Below are 17,207 nucleotides of genomic sequence, written 5' to 3'. Positions count from 1 at the left end.
GCACAAGCTCTAAACACCTAGCCTATTGTGGAAGATTTCTCCATCTTCTAATAATCTGTCTTCAAAACGATACTTTCAGTCGCATTCTTTTATTATATTGTTGATCCGGCTCCCACATTCCCACTTCCTTCATAGGTGTTTATTGTCAAGCTTTAGCACGTGTTCATTCCCTGTGAGCTATTGGTGCTGGAGAGAGAAGGACCTGCCCATCTTGCCTTTGTGTTTGAAGGAGAACAGAGCATCTGCTGCTAGGAACCTTCCCCAATTGAAATGTGATGCAAATGCTTGGCAAAAGTCTTTGAGCCCTAAGGATTTGGGTCTTGTGTTTCTGTTCCCCACAGCCGGAAGAACCCTCTTGGTCTGATCATTGCCCTGGATGAGAACAAAGAAGCCAGAGGAGAACTGTTCTGGGATGATGGAGAGACAAAGGGTGAGTGTGCTAGGAGGGGGTGTCTCTACTGCAGACCCGCATGTCTGACTCTGTCCCTTCATCCCAAAGAAAGCTGTGCTTCTGGATGTAATGGTCAGAGGCCATGGTAGATGAATTGAGAAGGGCGAGTATCTCTCTGGCTCTGTCTCTGTTTCTCTGTGTCTCTATTTCTGAATCCTCTCCTTGGTCAATCATGTCTAACAAGCTCTCGCTTCTTTGTTAAAAGACACATTTTCAAGATTGTTCCTATAATTCACCTTCACTGTAAATATGCCCCCCTACTCCAGCCAAGTCCCTGGGGGAAAACTGCTCACACACCAGGTCAAGGAGACAGCAAGCACACACATTCCTGATTCTGTACATATAACATCAGCACATTTTCTTTCTTTTCCTTATCCACTGCACTGACAATTCTCATGACTTTACCTTGGGAAACAGATTCCCGTCAAATGACTGCCTTGGGAACACGACAAAGGATCCTTTCACAGAAGACAAGCATATGGTCATGCAGACTCTGTACACATGCAGGCATTGTGAAATGGTTACCATAATGTGACACTTCCATCACCGCTAATAGCAGGATTGGCTTTCTAGATCTTGCTCTGATGGTTTACAGTACTTGGACAGATTTTTCCCACTTACCCTTCTGCCTGACCCTGAATTCTCCTGTTCCTTCCTCTGTTTATATGAGTGCAGCTGTTTAGCCCCTGTACAAACAGAGAGCATACGCTGCTTCTCTTTTGCCGTCTTATCTACTTCTCCTAGAGGAACAGGATCCGGATTCATCTCTGCTCTAACAATGCAGGGCTTCCTTATTCTTTAATGCTAAAGAATACTCCATCATACACATGCACTGTAATTCTTTTGTTCATTCGTCTGCTGATAGGTATGTGTGTTGTTTTCCCATCTGAGCTATTGTGAAAAAATGGACAACAGACATAACAGCAACCACTTAGGAGGAAATATAGGGAAAAGCTTCTTTGTTATTGGGTATGATATTGTGATTTTAAGTATGACACCAAAAACAAAGGCCACAAAAGCTAAAATAAATTTGTATAGGTGTTATGGATAATGGTGTAGACCCTCCTACACATGTTGAAAATAGAGTTACCATATAGCACAGAAGTCCCATGTCTGGCATATGAACCTCTCCTATTCACTGTGCCATTGTCTGTACTGGTGAAGGCCCAGAAGTAGCCAAATCGACCTGATAGATGAATGAATAAACAAGCTTAGATACTCAGATCTACCGATGTGTTCTTCAGTCATGAAAAGAAAGAGGAGCCACTTTTTAGGAGAGGAAGGTGAAGCTCATCTTCTGTGGTCACCAGGCCAGCCTGACATCTCTTTCTTCTTTCAGACACTGTGGCCATGAACAGCTACCTTTTCATTGAATTTACTGTCACCAAAGTGAGTGCATGTTTTTAATGAACATTGTGTGGAATTTTGTCTGAAAATGACTGTGTATTCTGCTATATGCATGTAACTATTTACTTAAATATCAACATTTATGTGGGTGAATGCATTGTTATTTATGACTTAATTCATACTAATTACATCAGCGATATTTATTGAAAAGGGTCAACAGTTAAAAGAAAATTACCTAGTGGTGTAAAAGACAATTCTATAAATGTCTGTCTGTTTCCTCGTCTCTCTCAATTGGCATTATAAAAATAAATTTGCACCTCCATTAGCATATATTAGCAGAGGAAACTGAGAGGCATTTAGAGAAGGTTGAAGGTGTAGTCTAGGATGGTGTATTTGAGGAGCTAGGGAAACTTAAGTGTTTATAATTTGTTCATAATTATGTTTGATATGTTTCAGAACCAATTGAATGTGACAATTTCAAGTCCAAACTACACGGATCCCAATAACTTAGAATTCCAGGAAATTAAAATCCTTGGGACACAGGCAATTTACAATGTTAAAGTGACACAGAATGGTGTTCTTAGTCAGATGTCTCCTCGAATCACTTACAATTCAACCATGAAGGTAAGAATTCATTTTGTGAGGGAGACTTTCACAAATCTCCATGGTATCTTGATGTCACTTCTTGCTAAGATTACATGAGTTGTTGAGGGACCAGAGCACATCTGAAACCTGATGGTGATGTCAGAGTATGGAGGAGGAAGGCAAAAATGTAGAGATAGTTTGAGACACCGTGACTCCAGTTTTCCCATCCTTATTTTCTTCACTCTCAGTGTTTGGTTTCCTCTAACTGGATGTGGGGACAAAATCCGAGGGACGGGATCTGAAAGCTGATGGCCTGTGCTTGAAGGTGCAGATAGAGAGAGATCCTATGAATAAAACATTTCAGTTGCTTTTATTTATTTAATTTTTAATGTTTCTTTCCCTTTGTTAAGGTCTATTGAGAATATGTTCTCTAATGTATACATTTGCAAGAAATGCTTTATGCAAAAGTTGATGGTGCTACTAACTAACTCAGATGGTGTTTAGAAAATGGTATTCTGGCATTTGTAGTGAGATTCAGTCTTCCTGTATAGCTTGCCTTCCATTCCACAATTCTTCAGCACTGTGAGGAACCTTTTCCAAGTCCGTTCTCATGACTTCTGTTCAGAATTCTCACAGTATTGGAGCTGTTGAATCAGCACTGTTTTGAGGATATTTCAGATTAGGGAAATGAGTCAACTGAGATTTCTACTAAATGACACATTGGTGATATTTGACCTTTGGTCATCATATTATGCATAGAAGAAACATACATTATGAAGCTATAAATAAAGGATTATGTGTTTGGTTGCGTCTGTGGCAAAGTGTAAGACAGCTGGGAGATGCATATGTGAAAACAAGCTTTGTTCTTGATAGAAAATGAGATAGTTAACATATCAACAAGAACTCTTTATTGTTTGAGTCATGGTGGTGAGAGATAGAAGTCACACACATGGAAATATATGAAAGGATTACGGAGTCTAAATGCACATTTATAAAACGTTTGCATTGATCTTATTTGATACAAGGCTTAATGCAATGGCTGAGATCAGCTTTTTGGAGAAGGCATGGATAGAACAGGACCTGGAAAGAGAGTTTTATGGAGATGCAGGGATGTCTCAGCAGCTAATAGTACTGGATGCTCTTCTATGGTCCCAGGTTCGATTCCCAGCACACACATGTTGACTCACAAACATCTGTAACGCCAGTTCCAGGAGATCCAGTGCCACTTCTGGCTTCTGTGGCCACACATGCAATGCACAGACACATGTACAGGCAAAACGCCCAAACACGTGAAATAAGGTTGGCTTCATCAGATTCATGTGACAAGAAGTCTGAGATGGCAAACAGATGGGTGATTTTTTCCCCTCTAATTAGAAGTTCAAAGTTGAGAACTTGCTGGAATTGTTTCAGAGTTTGAACTTTGTCAGAACTAAGGTCTGTCTTATCTAATGACTGTAAGTGCCTGTGCATATCTAGTCACAATGCTCTTATTCTAGGAGATGAAAAAGGAAAATGAAATAAGCAAAGAAAATAGAAAAGTTGGAAAAAAGAGGAAGGCAGGGATAAAGTTAAAGGGGCAGGCCCTTCTAGCAAGAAAGAAACCCTCACCCAAATTTACTTTTTGACCATGAATACTTTACAGTTAATACAATTTCAAATATTAATTTTAAAGACCTGATATATAGATATGAACCTGAAATACCAAAAAAGAAGAGCACATTTCATACTAATAAGACAACTGGTAATGTGTTCAGAAAGGGCTTTGTTTTCCTAGACAGCGTTTCTCATGGTGATGCTCTCCAGGTTGAGCTGTTCTTGACAGGCCAGTCCAAGGGCTCAAAAGTCTTACCTTATCAGCCTTTAACCCATGCCTGGGCAAGGTCTCATTTACATTTAGTAGCAGAGTGGAACCGGAGAAAACTTGTCTGGTTAGAGAGGGTCTCAGGAACCCAACTAAGTAAGTCATCTGGGATTCTTTGAGGTCTTGGCAATGATCCTTGGATGGAGGCTTTATTGGAGGCTGGAGTTGAGTGTTGGGATTGGCAGGACAGGAAAGATAGGGTGTTCTCTACTGGAAGGACACTGAAAAAGGATGATCACACCGAGAGAGTGACAGTATGCTCCAGATACATGGATGCGTCATTCGTACAGGTGCTGTGCAAGAAACCTCAAATAAAAGAACAGAAAAAACTTAGGACAAAATGCTGCAGTTGAAAGCAAATGTGGTATATGTAACTTCAGATTTGGGTTTCTGACCTTGGGACAGGATGAGACTGGGATGTTGGACATGAAAGTTGATATAATGAAATTTCCTGCTCTCCAGTCTTACACTTAGTTGACAAATCTTAGACCAAAATAATTGAGATTCCAGAAAAAAATGCTACAGCCCAAGCCACATTACTCATATTGCCCAATTCTCTAGGTTTTCCGCAACAAAGGGTCATTATATGGGGAGGGGATGAATGAGAAAAATAGCTTAATTTGGGAATAGAAGGAGAAAGCCTTTCTGATAAAATGAATAGGAGTCAAGTGGTCCAGGGAAGGAATGAAAAAAACAAGTGTTACCATGGAACATTTTATCTACCTCTTTCTACGATGTAAGTTTTGATAAAATACTGGTATTTTCCTTTTGCCACTATCTCTTACTCTATACCCGTGAAAACTGTAATGTGCTCATTAGTCGTGAAAAGCAGGACATGAGATTAGACTAAGAATCACAATTATACTTAATTTCTGTTTTAAAAAGTGTGTGGGGGGGTTCAGGTCTGGCAAGACCTTTGTCCTGAGGATGACTTTGCATCCCTTCAGGTTGCCACCATCACAGATATCCATCTCGTGCTGGGAGAAGCATACACAGTCCAGTGGAGCAACATGACGGACCAGGAGAAGATAGACTGCTATCCAGACGAGCATGGAGCTTCCGAGGCCAACTGCACAGCCCGTGGCTGCATCTGGGAGGTGAGCTTGTGGATGATGTTCATATAAACCGGAAGCCTAGCCTTAGCACAGTCATATATCCCCAGCTTTATGTAAATCCACAGAAAGAAACGGCTCCAGATGAGCCTGATTTGCATTGAGGAGTGGAGCCATTAAGAGTGGGGTGTTTTCAGTATTGTTTGGAGTCGAAGAATTTAGAGTCATGCCTACTTAAATTTTTATAGGCATGATTGAATGAAGTGATGGTTTCTCCATATAAATTGACATTGTTTCTAATCTACCTGACAACTCCAGATCCCTGCTGATCTAGGATATTGACTTTCTTTCCAGGAATCGGACACTCCTGGGGTCCCTTATTGCTACTTTGCCAATAGCCTGTACTCAGTCAGCAATGTTCAGTATCACGAGAACGAGGCCACAGCCGACATCTCCTTGAAGGATTCTCCATATACTGAGCTGTACTCTGTCAGGAATGTTCTGTATCGCTCCAATGAGGCCACAGCCAACGTCTCCTTGAAGGATTCTCCGTATAGCAGCGCCTTCCCCTCTACGCCCGTGAGTCAGCTGCAGGTTCGAGTGATCTACCACAAGAATGAGATGCTGCAGTTTAAGGTAAACGCAGTGTGCATCACCAGGCGTGCCCAGGGCCTTTCCAGTTCCATCACCCTTTGCAACCTTGTGTTACAACATTACAAAAAAAGTTTTACTTTTTTAGTAAAATAGTGTAGAACAACATTATGATAAACAGTAATTAAATGACTGCTAGCACAGTGAAATCTCTCCTAATTTCTAATTTGAGAGAATCACCGTGCCTAAAGAAAACGTTTGGGAGAACAAAACATGGAGAGGGGGCAGAGGAGGCTACTTGGAAGGTTGGGCAGCTGTGGATGAGTTGGTCTATGGGTACGGTTGGAGATAGCCAACAGGGATATGTTTGAGACCTTGAGACCATCTTGGCCAATCAAATCAACTACAAGAGGGGCATGCCTTAAGAATGACTACTAGGTTCATAGCATCCAGATGTGTGCGTATGCTTGGTAATGATAATGGAAATCAGAAAACTGGTATGTCATTGACAATATGTTCAGGGGAGTATGGTTTTGAATAAAATAATTGGAGACATATTTGAAATACTCATGAAAGTGATTTCTTTTCTGTCATAGTTTAATTAAACAAAAGGACTAGGGATGGGGGCTAGCCAATCCTCTTGTTTGTTTCATTATTAAACTGTTAGCTGCTCCAAAACAGGGGTTTGTCTTTCACCATGATGGTGTTGGAATCCCACACTTAGGCTGGAATTTAGTGAGTACTCAAGTACTGTTGGTAGAGTGATCATGGTAGGATGGTTTTGTCTAGAGTACTCTTAGAATCTGAGCTCAATGTGGACTTGAGTTATCCATCTTCTGATGTGATGTTGTCATGTGTGTATATCCTTACTAGAATGGAGTTGATTGGGTGTGTAGCCTCAACTCACACTCATTAACCATTTAGCTATACGTAAGCTCTTTCCATCATACTCACATCCTTTTGAGCTCAGCTTAATTCTCTGAGTCTTTGTGCTTGTTGCTTCTTTACCAGAATCGCTTATTGTCGGTTTTGTGCTTGGTTTATTGCTGCTTAGCTTTTAAGACTCAGCCAGTATTTCTTCCATGAAACCACCTCACCCTTCCTTCCCTGTACTAGAAAAACCCTCAGGAGTGCTGAATCATCTCTCCTATTTCCCATGAGTTCCTAAGTGATTCATGACATTAACTTTGGTTTATCCAGTTTCCAAATCAACTCTTTACTACTCTATCAGTAGTAGACTGTGGTTCCTTTATTTGGCTTCATTTCATTTTCAGAAGGGATGTTTTTAGTCAGAGACACTTAGCTCCCTCTCCCCCCAATATCAAAGTTTACAGGTCTCCTTACACTCATACATCCAAAGAGAAACAATATGTCACATGTTTATAAATAGCGTACCGATTTTAGAATGAAATTTTCATGTAAAAGCAGTGTTGAAATGGATGAAGGAAAACGTAGCGTCCATGGAGACATGTCCCAGATTAAGCTATTTAATAGGAACTTGTTCTCTGGTATCCTGCCTAAGCCCTGTTTTGTGACATAAAAGAAGACCAAACACTAGACTCTGTGAGACACACTAAGAGTATGCTGAGATATTCCTCTGTAGAGTATAATTCCTGTCTAAAATGTTCTTCTGAAACGACAGCTAGCCGTGAATATTTATACTATCGACGTCATGCTTTCACATTTTTACACGTTATGAATGGATCAGTTCAGTATTTTTAGGATATCTGGTGTTCCAATCCTCTAATATTTTGTGTGGTGGAAATCAAATGTCTTTATCAGTCATTTTTATTATATTGTTAGTTATGCAATTATATTCTCAATGGTGCAATATGGTTAGTTATAATCATTGTCAGCATGCTAGGAAAACATCATAATGTATCTGCCATAATTTTCTCTTTACATAAAATGATTTCCTCTGGCCTAGATCTATGATCCCAACAACAGTCGGTATGAAGTCCCAGTGCCTCTGGACATCCCCAGTTCTCCATCCAGCACCCCTGATGGCCGTCTCTATGAGGTCCTCATCAAGGAGAATCCATTTGGGATTGAAATTCGCAGGAAGAGTACAGGCACTGTGATGTAAGTGGGTCCTGGTCTGACTCAGGGATCCTGCTTTCCTAAACATTCCTCACCAGGTCATTGTCCTGGAAGACACCTGGCTCAAGTCATCTGATGCCCCTGTTGAGATCCATGATGAGTTAGTTACCTTCTATGACTGTGGTAAAAAGCGTGACCAAGAGCACTTATAGAAGAGTTTATTTAACTTTATGGCTTCTGATTCCATGATGGTGAAGTGGATGCAGGCTGCAGACAGCAGGGACACCTCAGAACTCGCATCTTCAACTGCAAACAGGAAGCAGAGAGAAACTGGGAGTGTTGTGAGCCTTTGGACTCCAAAGCCTATCCCCGGTGACATACTTCCTCCACTAAGCCACACCTCCCAATAGACCCCAAATAGTGACCAAATGGGGACCAAGTATTGAAATACCGGGGACTAGGAGGAATATCTCATCTAACCACACATGAGGACATGATTTCTGTTCTTAGAGGAAATATTTAATACTCTGAGAGTGATTACTAAGGCAGTTGCAGACTTGTGGAAATTATTGAAAAAGTATTTGCTGAATTCCTTCTGTATAGTAGGCTATCTTCTGGCACTGTGATCATAGACAGGTGCTGTTTCTTCCACTAAGCAAAGTTGCATTATACTATGTAGAGGAATTTGATATAGCAAAAACTGCTATGCTGGAAAAGCCAGGGAAATCAGGTTATTTGCTGACTTGGAGACCATGATCTGAGTTTGTGTCTCTGAGAAAGAGATACAAAATTTGTGATAGAAATGACATGCCATGAGCCAGAGGAAATTTATCAGTTACATCAGAGCGATTCTCCTGAGGTAATGACGAGGATGGATGTGGGAGAAGAAGGAGGTATGTTAGGTGTGACTTAGAACAGGATCAGCCCTGAAGGGTCCTCGGATGCTCTCAGGAGACATGAGGGAGCATGTGAGCAGCGGTGTGAGGTGGTGTGAGACGCTACATGTAGGAAGTGAAGACTCAGGGTCCAAGAGCAGAAGACAGGGTGAGTTTGGAGTGGAAAGGTGAAAAAAAGATTGAATTAGTTACTGTGGACAGCAGCAAAGAGAAGCAGTGACACAGTGTAGGAGAATTAATGGTGACCACTCAGTCCTTTAGCAATGGTGACTATGTTAGCCACTGGCCTTGCTCGTTTTGGGGGGAGAGACTTTACCTGTGCTGGTGTGTGAAAATGAAGTACTGCTGTCCTCACGAGGCAGCTGCTGTAAATCACTAGGACGCTGATTTTCTGTTGTGAATGTCCCTCCTCCACCTGCAGCTGGGACTCTCAGCTCCTTGGCTTCACCTTCAATGACATGTTCATCCGCATCTCCACCCGCCTGCCCTCCTCATACATCTACGGCTTCGGGGAAACTGAGCACACGAGCTACAGGAGAGACTTGAACTGGCACACGTGGGGCATGTTCTCCAGGGACGAGCCCCCGGGGGTAAGGACAGGGTGTGTGGTCTGTGTTCTGTCCCCTCCGGCCACACGTGTGTCTTCTGCTTCTTCTTAGCAGACTCCGTGTGATTGTTACTTTCTACTGATAGACAGATGGACATGTTTTCAATCTCCCTTTCCTCTCCTCTGTTCCCAGGAGAATCTTGAATCAGTGTAGCCATCAAGTTTCTGTTGAGTTTCTTCCCATGCACACAGTCTCTTAACCTCTCTTCCCTCTTCCCCTCAGTACAAGAAGAATTCCTACGGTGTCCACCCTTACTACATGGGGCTAGAGGAGGATGGCAATGCCCATGGAGTCCTCCTGCTGAACAGCAACGCCATGGGTAGGATGAACCTGTGCCCCCTATTGTATGCCAATCATTATTGAATTGCTTTATGTAATTTGATGTAGCTATCACTTGAAAAATGGCAGTCCTTTTGGATTGGCTTTCCCTTTCATTGACCCTTTATGCATATTTTAATTATATAAAATTTACCCAATTATTTTTTGCAATGTATCTAATGAGAGCTTTAATTTAACATTTTCAATTCTATATGCACCTACTCCAGAATATCTGCTGTCAGTTTCTTATAATTGAAGAGATAAAAGGTGCGGATTCCAGGGTTAATATTCTCAACATGAAGGGTCTCAGCATGATGACATTTTTCTTGCGTTTTCAGATGTGACATTCCAACCCCTGCCTGCACTAACATACAGAACCACAGGGGGCATTCTAGACTTCTATGTGTTCTTGGGCCCAACTCCAGAGCTTGTCACTCAGCAATACACAGAGGTAGGAAGGAATGCATTTATGAAATGTGGTGTGCGTATTTGTGTGTACATACAGTCAGAATGTATTCCAACCCTGCCATACAGGATTGCCATATTATAATGCGACTCTCATATGGAGCCTAAATTTGATGGTCTTTCTCAGGAGAAGTTATAATATGGGATATGGGACAGTGGATATATTCTTAGAACAACTAAAGTATGTTTTCTCCACTTATTGCAGTGTATAAAGCATTTCTGTTAACTGTTAGTGTGGTTATTGTGGTGGTGGAGCTATAGTGGCAGAGAACTTGATGACGTGGTTAGTGATAGTGGTATACAATGCATTCATTCATAGTACTATATGTGAAAGTGATTGGGAGAATGGTGGCAGTTATGGTGATGATGGTAGAGAGGAAGATAAGAAATAAGGTGATAAAGTGATTGTAGTAGAGTTTATATTGGGAGCTCAGAGAGTGAGCTCATGATGGTGGTGGTGGTGGTAGATATGATAGTTTTGGGAGTAGTAGTGATGGTGATGATGATTATGTCTGTGGTGGCAATGGGAGTTATCATGATGGCAAGTATTGCATCATGACATCATCACAGTGGTTACCGTGCGGTGACTGAGACAATGAGTGTTCTTCTGGTGGTGGTGGTGATGGTGGGAGTCATGGTCATGGGAATAATACCATTGTTGGTGACATCAGCAAACGTGTATGAAATATCTGCTGTGTCTATTGCTTAATGCAAGTGAGAGTGTGTCACACAAACTAAGTTAGTCAGTCAAAACAAGATGAGATAACTCCTACTCTTAGTTCTGATTTATAGGTAAAGAAACAGGTACAGGAATATCACATAACTTCCCAAGGTCACACAATAAGCAAGACCTAGAGACTGTATTCTAAGTTAACTATTTCCCCTTTTGGTGTATGTTTTTAACATCTTAATTATATGTCTAGACAGCTGAATAAAAACAGGATTTCCAGAATTCCTGGAAAGTGTACTCTGAGAAACCAGAGACTTTTTGTAGTGTGTCCCAGAAGTGCTACACACCCTTCTACTTACTTTCTGGGTTTGAATTTGGTGTTTAATTTGAGTAAAATATGCTAACTTCACATCTAGTTTCCAACCAGATTCTCCTCTAACAGGCTAACACTTTTTGTCTGTTTTCTAGTTGATTGGTCGGCCAGTGATGGTACCTTACTGGTCCCTGGGATTCCAACTGTGTCGCTATGGATACGAGAATGATACTGAGATCGCCAGCTTGTATAATGACATGGTGGCTAAGCAGATCCCCTATGTACGTACATCAGTGGAGGATTTGTTTGTCAAATGATACACTGTGCTGTCTCATGTCATGTCACACTGAGCTAGACCATCCATAGTGATTCGGGGGAGACCACTGCCCTCATGACAGTGATGGCTTAGACTAACAAAGAGGAGCTAAGCCTGGTTCCTGAGTGCCGTCTCCTGCACCAGGCTTTTCTCTGCTGCTTGAATGACTTCACCATATTTATCTATACTGTCTTTACTGACATGTTAATAGAATACCACTCTGCATTAGTTTTGCTTAGTTAAGCTAACTTTACCCAAACTCAGCAAGCCATTCCCTATGAGAACTTCTTTCTTGGTCCTGGCACAGTACAATGCTTCCTGAGCTCAGAGCTTCTTACTGGCTCCATACTATAGTCCTGTATTGAGTTTGTAGTGGAATCACATGCAGAAAAAGCCACATATCCTCAAAACAGAGGTCTGATAATCAGAAATCATGTTGGTATCCTTTGTGTTTGTCTTGCACATATTGTTCTGTGTTTCATTAGTGCAAAGCACTTACTGTAACACGGCGGTTCTCAATCGGTGGATTGAGACATTTATGGGGGAGTCAAACAGCTCTTTAACAGGGGTTACCTAACTTCATTGGAAAACACGGGTACTTACATTATTATCCATTTCAGTGGCAAAAACACAGTTATAAAGTATCAAGGGAAACAGTCTTGGTTGGGGGTCATTGCATCATGAGAACTGTGTTAAGGGTCCCAGCATTAGCAAGGGTGAGGACCACTGTTGAAACAGAGCATCTCACTGGGAGTGCTGCATTTGGCCATCTCCCACACTGGTCCTCTACAGGGAGGACTGTTTTGGTTTTGATTCTTTTATAGGAGACCTATGATCTCTATAATATTAGCACAGAATATTTGACATTATTTTCCATAAATACACAATACTGAGTTCAGGACACACTCATGGAGAATGTCAAAGCATTTTTTCCTACACTGTTTTTATTTTTACAACAGTCTTTAAGATACCCACCCATCTTAAACTTCTTGTTGATGTTGAAATAGTTTTTTTCCTGTTTCTGTGTGAAATTTTTAACAATCAGTCCAAGATCCATGGCTACAATGTGTCGTAAGCAGCGGTTTAAATGCTGCATACAGGTGTGGTAACTGCTGGAGTCTGAGCTTCCACCCAGCAGCCACACTTTCCTGTGTCTTCCCAGGATGTGCAGTACTCAGACATCGACTACATGGAGAGGCAGCTGGACTTCACCCTCAGCCCCAAGTTCTCTGGGCTTCCAGAACTGATCGATCGCATGAAGAGCAATGGGATGCGTGTCATCCTCATCCTGGTTAGTCCTTGTGTGAATGTGTAGGCTGCACTTGGGACTGTAGGTGGGCTTGTGTGGGGATTGCCCTAGAATGTCTGCCCTTTCCAGTTCCTAGAGGGAAAGAAAAATGTAATTAATATAAGTGTATTTCTTGGGAATCACGGACTCTCTATAATGCAAATTGCAATTGGGGACTTCATTTTTTGTACCCTACCTTCTGTGTCATCCTCTATCTTAATTTTACACTTCTTTGTGCTCTGATTTCAGGACCCAGCTATTTCTGGCAATGAGACAGAGCCATATCCTGCCTTTGACCTGGGTCTGAAGGATAATGTTTTCATCACATATCCCAATAGTCGTGACATTGTCTGGGGAAAGGTATGAGCTGGTGTTGATCCAGGAATCCTCACCCTGGGCCAGAGCCACTGTTAGTGCTCTTCAGGATTGTAGATTTTGTGCCTGTTATGTTTGATTTCTAATGTTGTAGTTTTCTTTTAATTTTTTTCAGCAAATATCTGCTGAAATGCTTAAGAGCTTTCTGGAATCCATTCTCTTTAAGTCAGTCCTACCTGGCAACTATTAGTCCCAGAACCTTTGCTTTTAGTTTCCTAAGAAATTATTTGTGGGAAAGCTTGTTCAGGGCATTGCTGTTAAACCTTTTCTCTTCACAGGTCTGGCCTGATTACCCTGGTATTGACGTGAACAGCTCTCTAGACTGGGACAGTCAAGTGAAGGTAAAAGGCCCTTTGTGGATGTTGGGTGTTTGCCAGGAGGAGACAGTCATGTCTAGGGAACTATATGTGTCTTTTCGTATGACAGACACATGTCAGAATCACTAAGGAGCAATGTTTCTCCTGTCATTCTGAGACTCATTTTATGTGTAGCAATGTTTTCCTTCAAGGTGTGATGTTAGCATAATTGACCATGGGGCTTAAGACTCAGTGTGCTCAAGTGTCCTGTGATAGTTTTCCATGTCACAAAGGCAATTTCAAATACAAGGCTGTCAGTTCTTAAGGGCTATGAACTCAATTGGATGCTGGCTCTAAGAATGCTGTCATTTCTTCCTGTAAAACAGTTTCCAGTCTTTGTCCTGACTTGTAGCATCTTTTTTCTCTGTGTATATTTATGTTCATACACAGGCTGTTCCATATCCACACATTATTTTGGCTCCACCCTTCCATCATTCATTGGGCCTCTAGAGTTTGCTTTTACTTTTATCTGTAGTCACATGTAGTTAATTTTTCTTCTTTGAGCAGGCTTTTGTATTTAATGGAACCAAGTAATCTAGATTCCAGTGCTAAGTTTTTTCTCATCCCATTTGTATCTGTTGCTTGGATGAATAAATTCGTTGTCACAACTGTCAAGAGAAGCATCAGGCCCTCCTCTTGCTGAGATGATTATCTGAAGCACTGAGGCAGCCTGTTCATTTTTCTATGAGTTTTTCTGGTATACCTTTGAGCAGTGTTCACATGGTTGGGAGGCTGCCTTCCTTGAACTTCAATATTTGCTGGACCTTTAATTCTTCCTTTACATAATGATCATAGTTGAGGGACTGGAATTGCATCAGTATCAGAATGTGAGGTTGGGAAGTGTAAGATAGTCCTAGTGTACCAGACACGTGCAATGGTTGACCTGATGGTGAAGCTGTCCTATTCACGGTCACATGGTACAGCTGAGATCTAGAAAGCCTGTCAGATTCAAGCATTAATCAGGTAAGTCAATGTTCTGTCATAGAAGTTTTAAATTTAGGTCTTAACAACACAAAGCCCAGGATCACTCCATTCCATACAATGTAATGGTTTCAAAGTGCTGAGAATGTGGATTATTTGTTCTCTTTATTCTTTGCTCTAAATATTTTCCTATTCAGTCAACAATGCTATATTGCATAGGCTCTATTCAGACTACCACTTTGCACAACTGTGGAGGTAGAATTAAATAAGTGCTTAGTAAGTGCCTGCTTCCTGTATAATATATTCATTCATGATAAACGGATTTTATTTGACAGGAATACCGAGCTTATGTGGCCTTCCCAGACTTTTTCCGTGATTCAACTGTTGCGTGGTGGAAGAAGGAGATTCAAGAACTCCACACAAACACACGGGATACAACAAAGAGCTTGAAGTTTGATGGCCTGTGGATTGTAAGTGTGCAGGGATGTGTCTGTGTATGCATGGGTATGGGTCTGTTTGTGTGTGTGTGTGTGTGTGTGTGTTGTTTTGAGCATGTGGATCCATGACATTGGGCAAGGTGATAATAATGACAAGAAAAAGTGTTCAGATAACAAAGTGTGGATCATCCAATTGAACTTAGAATTATTCTCTACATAGTAAGTGCGAACCCACCTTAATTTCCGGTTGTAGAACCTCCACAGGAGTTAGTGGGAAATCCTTAGAGCATTGCTTGTGCTAGGGGAGAAATGGAGTCGTCTGTCCAGTCCTGTTGAGGGTAGGTGTTCTTTCTAGTCTATGCTTCCCCTGCAGTTCATTGTCCTTTCTGGCCAGCGTTGAAAGAGATGCGACATATTGAATGTGTTTCTGAATTGACAGAACTTAAGTATCTTTAAAAATAAGCTATAATCTCGCTATTTGTAGGATATGAACGAACCTTCCAGCTTTGTGAATGGGGAAGTTTCAGGCTGCAGAAATGCTACTCTCAACCATCCTCCCTACATGCCACGTAAGGACCTTGGGTTCTTTTTGTTTGTTGCTCAGTGTCTGGAAGAAAGATGAGCCTAGCATCTTGGGATTACCATGACCACCACGGGCACCTCCCCCACATAAGTTTGGTTTAATATGGCCCAAGTCAAAAGCACCTCATATTATCCAAATGGAGACATTAGAACATTTCTTGAATTTGTTCAGACTGTGATAATGTCTCTGTGGTGTGATAACTTACAGAATTTCTTTTTGAACCAATATGTACAATGAAGTGGCTTCCCCTTTTCATGGAGCTGGTGGAATTTGGAGTGATGCCCATTAATAGATTAGCTCCATGCACTATGCCTCTTCTGAGTTGTGTGATCTCCCAGAGACATGGCTGAATCTATGTTTCCTAAAGTGTAAGAGGCAGACAACACTATCTACTCACAGAAATATGATAAAAAGATATGAAATAACTAGTGCATAAAAATCTATTAACTTTTGGGGCTGGAAGGATGGATCAGCAGTTAAGAGTGAAAATGTTATACTAACACAGGACTCATGTCAGGTGAATCAAAATCATTGGGAACTCCAGAATATTGGATTCCTCCTTCTGTTGGCTGCCCGTAACCCCCCTCTTTCTCTCTCTGTCTCTCTGTCTCTGTCTCTGTCTCTCTCTGTCTCTCTCTGTCTCTCTCTCTCTCTCTCACACACACACACAAATAAATCTTTTAAGGAAGCTTGTTCTTGGGCCTGTCCCATAGTGAATGCTTGACAAGCAGTTTTCTTTCAACTCTTCCATTTTCTTTATAAAATTTGATGCTGAAAATGCTTACTACTCAGAGAAGACTCTTGTTCTTATGCTCCTGGGAGTAGAGTGGGATCATGGCCGAGGATGTTAGTCTTGATATCTTCTAAAAAGTGGTCAAGAATTAAGAGTCAAGGCTGATCCTCACTGATGTTGCACCTTTCCCTCAGATTTGACAGCCAGGGACAGGGGCCTGAGCAGCAAGACTCTGTGCATGGAGAGTGAGCAGATCCTTCCAGACGGCTCCCGGGTGCGGCACTATGATGTGCACAACCTGTATGGGTGGTCCCAGACCAGACCCACCTACGAGTGAGTGATCCTCTCCCTTCTCCTGTTGGTGGCACCTGTAGGGAAAGTCAGTGTTGCGTTTATTTCCTGATTTGTCATTCATTCTTCATACTAAGGGTTAAAAGGTCATCTAACTATAACTTTGTAAAGATTGTAATTTATTAAGCACACATTCTATGAGAATGTGACCACACACAGTGATTATAATTGGAAGCAAGATTTAAATAATGTGCCACTGCATCAGGGAAAATAGTGCTTGTGAGGACACACTCATCTGGGGATACTGGATCATCACACAGAGTAGCAAGTGTGACAGTAAGAAGTCACTTGAGTTAGAGACAAACAGGAAAAGGAGGGTTGAAACTTCCGTCCTTTGTTTCAGAATTGGAAAGTCTCTTTATATGTCTGATATTCTATTGTTGTTTGTTTCTTAATTATTATGGTCACTTTCATAAGATAGTCCATGGTTCTTTTAGTGAATAACAACATAGCATAATTATCTTATGGGAAACTTTACTATTTTTCCTCCTCATATACAGAAAATTAAGTATTGGGTAAATAAATAAGAACCTTTATTGCAGGCCTACCATTGGTGACAACCTGGGGGTTCATCACATGATGATTTTTTAAAGGATGAAAAGGCATGAAAACTGTGTTAGACAGCCACAGAATCCTCACAAATCAGATTT

At 41.4% G+C, this 17,207-nt stretch overlaps 1 protein-coding gene across 1 annotated transcript in view; it reads left to right on the top strand.

The window, feature by feature from the left end:
- Positions 1-17,207, top strand: part of Mgam (maltase-glucoamylase) — a 109,533-nt gene that overhangs the window by 31,864 nt on the left and 60,462 nt on the right. The window contains exons 21-36 of the mRNA XM_040728546.1: positions 342-430; positions 1,791-1,840; positions 2,255-2,422; positions 5,192-5,341; positions 5,651-5,932; positions 7,815-7,969; positions 9,245-9,413; positions 9,654-9,750; positions 10,088-10,200; positions 11,353-11,478; positions 12,676-12,804; positions 13,051-13,161; positions 13,455-13,517; positions 14,789-14,923; positions 15,375-15,459; positions 16,401-16,539. Coding sequence (XP_040584480.1) covers positions 342-430; positions 1,791-1,840; positions 2,255-2,422; positions 5,192-5,341; positions 5,651-5,932; positions 7,815-7,969; positions 9,245-9,413; positions 9,654-9,750; positions 10,088-10,200; positions 11,353-11,478; positions 12,676-12,804; positions 13,051-13,161; positions 13,455-13,517; positions 14,789-14,923; positions 15,375-15,459; positions 16,401-16,539 — 2,061 coding nt within the window. The remainder of the gene's footprint in view (positions 1-341; positions 431-1,790; positions 1,841-2,254; positions 2,423-5,191; positions 5,342-5,650; positions 5,933-7,814; positions 7,970-9,244; positions 9,414-9,653; positions 9,751-10,087; positions 10,201-11,352; positions 11,479-12,675; positions 12,805-13,050; positions 13,162-13,454; positions 13,518-14,788; positions 14,924-15,374; positions 15,460-16,400; positions 16,540-17,207) is intronic.

The sequence above is a fragment of the Mesocricetus auratus genome, unplaced genomic scaffold (assembly GCF_017639785.1).
Source record: "Mesocricetus auratus isolate SY011 unplaced genomic scaffold, BCM_Maur_2.0 Super-Scaffold_100019, whole genome shotgun sequence".
NCBI lineage: Eukaryota > Metazoa > Chordata > Mammalia > Rodentia > Cricetidae > Mesocricetus > Mesocricetus auratus.
Note: the sequence above shows the minus strand (reverse complement) of the source record. Positions and strands in the feature narration are given on the sequence as shown.